Source organism: Lepidochelys kempii, chromosome 2, assembly GCF_965140285.1.
Source record: "Lepidochelys kempii isolate rLepKem1 chromosome 2, rLepKem1.hap1, whole genome shotgun sequence".
NCBI classification, from domain to species: domain Eukaryota; kingdom Metazoa; phylum Chordata; order Testudines; family Cheloniidae; genus Lepidochelys; species Lepidochelys kempii.
In genome coordinates, this window is record NC_136381.1 from 39353000 (window position 1) to 39361790 (window position 8791).

Sequence of the window (8791 nt, forward strand, 5' to 3'; positions counted from 1 at the left end):
GGCCTTAAAAATCTAGATTATGTGAGTTTGTCTACACAAACATTTAGTTTGCGGCAAATTGGGATGCAAATCTACTCTGCTTTAGCCTGCTGTGAACTAACTGTCCACTGAACTCTGCTGACATACATTAACCATTTGTTAATGAGCTTTGATCTACTCCTATTTCAAAGAGGACTAGATCAAAATGCATTAACAAGTTGTTAATGTGCATTAGCGGGGTCCACACAGACAGTTAGTCCACAGCAGGTAGATTCACATCCCAACGCCTATAAAAACCAAAATCTTATTAGCATGCAAGAATGATAAACTACAAAACTGGGCATGAGAAATACAAAAGATGCACAAAATATGCTTGGAGTGCTATGTGATATTGCATGTGTCAGCTGAAATGCAACAATACTATCTTCTCTGACTTTAATTCTTCACCCCAGCTCAGCTGCAATTATTTGCAACTAATCAAAGAATTGTTTCTATTGGTAACAGCAAGTGAAAAAAGTTGTCAGCTTATCAGACAGTATTTCTGCAGATCAGAACAGTGTGGGTAGAAGAAGACCTTCATCTGTAACTGGATATGGACGACAGGTGAGTAATAAAATATCTTGCTACAGATATCCACACCCCCCACCTGCATCAATTGAGAGAAGTAAGGCAGGGTGCTGATGTAAAGGGAAGGTGGAGGATTGGCTACTAATGCTGCTGTTGCAGGGTTCTTAAAGAACTGGTCATTTCTGGTACATTAACTTTTCACGTTAAAAGCCTTCCCTGCCTCTTCTAATGTTCTTTCACTTTTAGATGCTGGGGAGTATTTCTAACAACTTGAGGCCTTTTGAGTTTATAAGTGAAGGTAGCACTGATTTACACTTGAGATAAGACCAAGGCAATGGAGTTTCAGATTCATATCAGAACTTTCCCAAAGACTGGGGATCTATAATGCCAGGGGAATAGTAATTTTTTTTTCTTTCAAATAACAAAAGGAATGAGCACAGCTGCTTCTGAATACCAAGTGATGGTTTATAGTGTAAAATGGATGAATGGAGTATAGTTTGGAATATAGACCAGCTTGAATGTCATCCAAAATCTCAAACCAACCAAAATCCATGTTTTTGGGTTCAGTGAAGTTTGGTTAAGCACACTGTCCCCTACACAGTCCTCTCCCTCAAAGAGGCCTTTTACCTTTGCTGACATCCATCTCTGGAAAAGGCTCAATTGGCTGATTCTGAAGCCAGGATGCTATCCTACATGGACAGGCCAGGGTGGAGAGGCTTCAGAATTTCTAGGAGTCTGGTAACCTCTGCTGAACCAGCTTCTGTCTTCAAAACCTGTACTAATGTAGGAAGTGAATTAAAGTTCCTCCCACTGAGCCACCAAATCTAAAATTAGCCTCAGACTTTCAATGTTTTAGGGAAAAAAAGGCTGATACAGAACATTCCTGCCTTAAACCAAACAGAGGTACAGTCTCATAACGTTTGGGTGAGTGCCCTAAAGCTTACTTTGAACCTGACTGGGTACATTAAAATTTAAAGAGCAGCATTTTTTCCTTACTGCAGGAGAGAAGGTACCATGTCGTAGACCAACCATCTCAGTAGGTAGAAAGGTGCTGCCAAGTGTGGACAGAAAGAATCGGGAGATTTCATATCACCTGCTGGGATCTGGGAGGGGTAGCTAGAACATAGAGAGGCTCACGGCGGTGTGGGGGGGTGACAGGGGAGTGGGCACTTTTGAGTGCTCAAAGGAACAAAAAGAATGAAATTTTGGCAGGGGTAAGATTCTGTAATGTTTTAGGAAGAGGAAAGGAAGAAAAATGTGACATGGAGAAGGGAAGAGTAAAAGAAAATGGAGACCAAAATAAATTAGGATAAGCATCCAATCTGTCAGACTTTTTTGAATTGCACCTCCCAATGCTTTGTGATTCACTTCTTGCTAGTGAATTGTTTCATAATTTCAGTATTTAATGGCATAACTCCCCTTTCAATAACTTCTTCAGCTGCGAGAAAGCTGGTATTGTATTAACATAAACAAGCCCTCCTGCTGCTGAAATAGACCATCAACTACCAGTCACATGGTATAGAGGCTGATGTTTGAAAATGGTTCTTTCAGGTTTCCTGGTCTTATTCCAAGTACATAGAAGCCCTCGAGCAGGAGAGAGTACTCCTTAAAATACAAGAAGATCTGGAGAAAAGGACATCATTATTTTCTACAGGTTATTAATCATGTTCTGTGGTTTAGGAGGACAGTATTCTGACTACTAAACATTATATGGTGAAAGTCACACAGCATGAGGCCCTCCTCATTTGTTCTGCTTTAGGGCTGTGTAGGTGGTCCTCGCCTCCACTAGCAAACTACCCTGTCTGCTGTGGATTGGCTCTTCACGCCAGCCCCATATTGCTCAGTGATAAGGGTGGTGTTCAGAGCAGCCAGGGGAAGGGCCTTGGGATCCAATGTTACCAGTGCCATGCACATGTAGCACAGAGGAGAATGCACTCTATTTCAGCCCGTGCACTGACTCTGCAGCCGTGCATTTCAGCTCTGTGCTCTAGGCTGCATTTTACCTCCCCAGTTCCTTGCACTACAGCCACTTGAACTTTATGTGGACAAAATAAGTTTAAACATTCTATTACACTGTCAGTGTTCTCTCCCTGAAGGTATTGGGAGTTGCAGCAGCTCATATCTGCATTGAATTTAGTGTCCTCATAGTCCATGCCCCAAAACTATACAGTCAACTGTGGTGATCCATTAATTTTTTGGAGATTGTGTATGATTGTATATAAAATAGGCACTTCTCCTAAGCAAAAGCACAGTTTCCCTCAAATTCAAATTGCTTTCTTTATACAGGTATCTCATCCATGACCTATTTGAAGCCTGACTTCACTGCAAATCCAGAGAAATCCATCACTTCATCAAACACTAGTCTGATTTGGGAGAAACAGTCCAATCTTCCCAAAGACGTGGGAAGTGAGTCCCAAATAGTTAATAATTTGCTTCTGTTTGTTATTAATTGTTGAATTACATCCTTGGATTCTGAAATTCTCAGATTATGACTCAGAGCTAGCTAGAGACTAACTCTGCCACTGCAGCTAAAACAGAATAAAAAAGGGTAGAGGAGAGAAAATGAAAGAGATGTCAAAGGAAAAAACAGATTTTGCTACAATTTGAATCCCCAGGTTAAGAGTCCCCTGGGTTCCTTCAGGCTAGGCTGAACCTATGGTGCCTCTCTTGAATTTTTTTTTAAATTGATGCAGTCTAGAATTACTGTAATGTCTATGGAAACATGCCTCCATTCCTTCTCAGGCCTTGTCTACACTATGGGGGGACATCGATCTAAGTTACACAACTTCAGCTATGTGAATAACGTAGCTGAAGTCGACATACTTAGATCTACTTACCACGGGGTCCACCCTACGCTATGTCGACAGTAGACACTTCTCCCACCTCGTTCAGTTGAAGTACAGGAGTCGATGGGAGAGCGATCTGCGGTCGATTTAGTGGGTCTTCACTAGACCCGCTAAATCGACCGCCTGTGCATCGATCGCTGCACGTCAATATCCTGGTAAGTGTAAACAAGCCCTCAGTTTCCCCTTCATCTTTTATTGCTTTCTTTTAATTTTCCTGCTTTAGGCAAGGTGGACTCAACCCTTCCCTATTGCTAGTGCACTTCGCAGTGCCTGGATGGGCCCTTCTTGAGGCAACACCTTTTGTCTGTGACCAGCAGAAGGAGCAATATGCGATAGGCTAGGTTTTCTTCATCACTGTTTCAAATTCTGTCTTTCTTTCCCATGGTTTTTCAGCCTGTTCAACTCCTCCCCTCATGACTCTGTCCTCCTTTATGCTCTCTAAATCACTCCCACATCTTTGGTTCCTCATTATCAGTTCCCTTTTCTCTCTTCCTCTCATCCCATCCCATTTCCTTGCTACCTTCTGTTGCCCCACTAACTTCCTTAGTACTCCATCTCTTTTTTTGTCCCTTCCTTTTCCCCACAAACAACCCAAGGTTTTGGCTGCCTTAGGGTGGCCCTGAGACTCTGACTCTGACTGTGATGTGATTGTCTGCTCTTGTGACTCTGCCTCTGACACAGGAATGCAGCTCACTCTTAGCACTGCTCCTCTCCTTCTTGTATTACCAAAGAGCAGCACATCTCATTACTGCCTAGATATGAACTAAAGCCTCTTGATATCTTGGTGATTACAAGTTCCATCCCTTCCCCATGGTTGCCGTCTTGCTAATGGTATTCTATTACCCTTTGCAGGAGGATTTAAAACCTAAGTGAAGAACAGAACGCAGAGATAATGAATTATGGCGGCCTTGGGACGAGCTAGCAGTCAAAATAAATAATGTGTGGTTTGGTTTGCACTCATCTTTTCAGAGCACAGATAATCAGTTTGGATATTATAAGAGCCAACAGACGCTAGAATCAATATAACAAAGGAAAGCCCTCCAACATACTCAGTGGCAATATATTGTTCTTATTTACGCTGGTTGGTGCCTAGAAGCTGCAATCAGGATTAGGTCCAATCACACATATAAACACACAGGTAGATGTGGTTCCTGCCCCAAAGATCTTACAACTGGATTCAGCTTCTTCAGTGCCTGAGCTAGTGAATAAGTGCTACACCATCTTAAATACAGCACAATGCATTTGCTAAAGGATCCCTCTGCCTTTGATTCTATAATTGTCAAGCAGGGTGGCTTTGTGCACTATGACCCTGATTCTGCCTTTACATACTCGCATGCAACTCGCATTCCATTACTGACAATGATTCATGAGATTGCAGAGCTGTCAAAACCAAACCCTAGCCCTGTTGTTCAGTCAATATGATTCCAAGCCACAAGGTTAGTGGCTTCTGCTGTACATGGGCATAACCCAGGTATGGGAACGGAAATTCATTGAGTTTCAGTTTGTGGCGGTTCCTAGGAATTATACCAATTACAGGATGGGGTGTTTTTCTCTCTCTACACCCAGTAGAAGAAGGCAAGGATACATGTGAATCTGAGGGACCTGCCAGAGACCAGGCTATCCACTGTAACGCCAGTGTAGCCCCCTACCAAGAACATCCTTGCCCTCTGCTGTTCCTAGAGCCCCTCCCCATAAAGGATTCATTCCACAGCACAGAGTGGTAGGCTGTGGGAAATTAATGCAGCATATGGGCTGCGGGGGGAATTTGGAAGAGTCCAGCCAGCCCCTTTTTCTTAAGCTCAGGGAGCTGGAACCATATGGAGCTTTTATGGAAGGGTTTCTGCAGAGTTGAGGGCAAAGATGGATCAACCTCACTTTCGTAGGTTCAGGCCCGCCCGTCACATATCACAGAACTTCCTAAAGTTCAGATAGACTTTTGGTTCTACTATTTCTGCATTGTATGCCTGAACAGCACACATTGCAACTGTTTGCAGCTAGCAGAGCACATGCAGTGGCATGTGGCCGGCCTCTCATTAAAGGGAAAGGCAAAAGAGAGTTGTGCCATGCCACCAAGGCAGTGGCATGTCCTAGTCTAAAAGTCAGTGAGTGACTCTACCTGTATTCTGGGAAGTGTGTGGCATGGTATGAAATGCTGCAGACTGATGGTCTGTTTCTGATTTGTTGTATTCTCGCCTGCATGGTATTTTGAAACAGTTAAATAGCATGAAGACAATGTTTATCTTTCATTAGTAGCTTTTTACTTGAGTCATACTTGGATTACTTATTAAATGAAGCCTATTATCCAGATATATGTCACAGATGATAACACTCCACATGAATGTATTTCAGCCTTGCAATATTGTCACGAACATTTACCAGCCCACGCACAAAAACTACTCTCCCACCCATTACCATGACAATGATGATGAAAAAATTACCTTACTTGCCTATTTAAAAAAAATACTTCTCTCAGTCAGGGATTAGAATTTTGCAAGGCTGGTACAATCCATTCATTGCTTTATGAACCCAAAGGTCCCGCAGAGAGCATCACACAGCAATCACTCTATATCTAACCTATCAGTCATCCTCAAAAGAAACTTGCATGACACTTTCAAATGATGAGCCTGGGAGTTTAAATTCATAATTCTGCTAGACACTAAAATCATGGCCGGAACAGAGACACTGGATTTATGGCTTATTACAACAATCTTTAACCACTAACCCCCTCTTTTTGTCCTATGACTCAGAGGAGTTAATGGGTCACTCTACCTTTAATGGTCGCTTACAATATGCACTAACTCTTTATGCTAAATAATCTGTTCCACCTTGCATTTAGCTGGGACACTTGGAGTACCTTTCCCAGACCTGAAGAAGAGCTTTGTGTGGCTCAAAAGTGTGTCTCTCTCACCAACAGAAGTTGGTCCTATAAAAGATATTACCTCGCCCACCTTGTCTCTCTGATGTTCTTTAGTCCATTTCACATTTGAATTTCTATGTTATATAAAAAAATCACATGTAGCCAGTATCCCGTTGAGTATGCATCTGATGATGGTCATGTGTTATTAAAACCACCAAATATAAGGAATATATCATCATTTTTATACATCTGTTTTAGACAGAAGGTGGCTGGGTTGGGTGTAAATTTGGGGGAATGGGTGTCTGAGTGGACAGAGCTAAGTGATAGAGCTCCTTTCAGCTCCAGGTTACTGGCTCTAATCTTATCCAACAGTGACTGAAATTTACCACCTAATGGCTGTTTGGTGATGTATCTGAAAAGCACTGTTAGCTTTAGTCCATCACCTAGTGTCAGGTAATGGCAATTACCAGTCTCAGCAGAGAGGCTGAGGATTAAATAGGTATGGAGATTAAATTATTTTCTGACCCAAGAAATGGGATTACTCTAGATCACTACAAATGGGAATGTCAGCACTGCCTTTGGCTTTCCCTGTTCTATGGATAAATCAGCGCTAGGGCTGTTGATCCAGCACTTTTCTTTAGCACTCAATGCAGTAAATATTTTTTTTAAGAAGTAAAAAGGTTACATTGTGTATGTCTAAGATCCCTCCCTTTTGTCAAACCACACTTCATTTCCATTAGCTTCAACCATGGGTACCTTGGCTTTTATCAAATGTGCCTTTTAGAAAACTGTAGGGTTCTAGCAGAACAACAGTTTTGTATGGAGTTTGTTGCTACAGCTTGAGGCAAAAACTCCTGTTATTTGGCAATATGCAATATCAGAAACCATTCCAATCTGATTGGTGATTTATCTGCTCTAGCGGTGGTGAAAACACAGAGTCTAATTATACTTATTTGAACATATACTTTTCTCGTTTAGTGCCATGGGATACAATATATTTAGGCTTAGCAGAATTTGGTTTTTATTTTTTTATCATTTTGAAGGATAATATCATTAAGCCTTTTTTCCAATGTTTATCAACTGAAATTTTCACAGCTGTGGCAAATTTTGGGGTGGGTGGGTCAGGCAATTATTATTTAATGGCAGTAGACACAGATTCAAAAACTTCAAGCTTCAGAGCTGTTAAAACACAAATTGTAAACATCACAGCTCAAAATATTCAAAGTAAATATCCTTAAATCAAACTCTAATAAGCTCTCAAGCAGCACTTTTCTGTGTCTCTCTGTAAATTTCAATTATTATTGATGGAAATATGTTTTCATACATTTGTACATGTAATCGATGTTCACTGACATTTACCAATAAAAAATTAATCCTTCCAAACTCAAATATATTGAAACTGTTTGGAGTTTTCTTAACTGATGTTTTGAATATATAGGTATTTATACTAAGTACCTTTACCATATTACTTCACATTTCTCCCATCAAATCCGACATTTTTTATGAAAATCATTTGTATTCTTTGTCTAGAGTGGACTGTTTATTTTTAAAAGCCCAGCCATGAAGTTATTCAGTCAAAACTCCCCTTGATTTCAAAAGAAGTTTTGACTGAATAAGGACTTCAGAACAGCGGCACTGGAATGGAGTGGGGGCAAGGCCCTCCCACTTTTGAAAGTGGATGGGTCTGTCCTGTCCACTCTTTGCCATGGGCCTGGCCCCTGCCCCTCCTCTTCCTTTTGAGACCCTCCAGCTCCCTGGCCGGGCCAGAAGCTGAAGCCTGGACCGGGGAGCCTGGGCTGCTGTGGGGAGCTGTGGACCCTCCACCTGTCCGGCGTGGGGTGAGCCCAAGAGCAGCCCCTGGCCCACATCCCCGTCTCCTGGGCCTCCAATCCAGGGCAGATAGAGGGCCCACGGCTCCCCACAGCTGGCTGGGCGGCTCTTAACATGGCTTGGCTGTGTCTCTTTGGCCCCTGGGATCCCGGACCTGGCTCCAGCTTCTGGCTTGGCCGGGAGGGGTCTCGGAGGGAAGAGGAGGTGGGGGCAGGCCACAGAGGGGGTGGGGCCTCATCCCCCTCACACTTTTAGGAGGAATCCATCGCCCCTGCTTCAGGATCAGGCCCTATACATATCTCTCAGCCTGGAAACCTGCCAATGTATGAAACAAGCCATCAAACTGTGTGATGAATGGCCAATGTTTCATATGCCATATACTGATTAATAACAGGAGAGGACTCTGTTTCTAAAGCTAAACTGACTCTTTATTAAAAGGATTATTTACCTAAACTTTATCTATTATTTATCTAAATTTTTGCCTCCAGCAACCCATGCTCCTCACAAGTTCCATGCAAGTTGCTACAGCTGAAATACATAGGCCTTGATTGTGACGTTAAGGCATAGATCCATATTAGCTCCCTGATATGCAGGCAGGCTTGGCTGCTGCACCACCCTTTAAAAGGGAGCAGAATGATCTTCCTAGTGTATCCAGCCGGTGCTGCTGGCCATTGCCTTTTCTACATCCTGATCCCTTTGAGGGTGGCTGTCA

General features: G+C 42.5%; 1 protein-coding gene across 1 annotated transcript in view; it reads left to right on the forward strand.

The window, feature by feature from the left end:
* The window catches only part of RGS22 (regulator of G protein signaling 22), a 90486-nt gene extending 83072 nt beyond the window's left edge, over positions 1-7414 (forward strand). The window contains exons 23-25 of the mRNA XM_073330455.2: positions 484-582; positions 2098-2200; positions 2833-7414. Of these exons, the coding sequence (XP_073186556.1) occupies positions 484-582; positions 2098-2200; positions 2833-3002 (372 nt within the window). The 3' untranslated portion in view covers positions 3003-7414. The remainder of the gene's footprint in view (positions 1-483; positions 583-2097; positions 2201-2832) is intronic.
* Positions 7415-8791: the final 1377 nt, after the last annotated feature.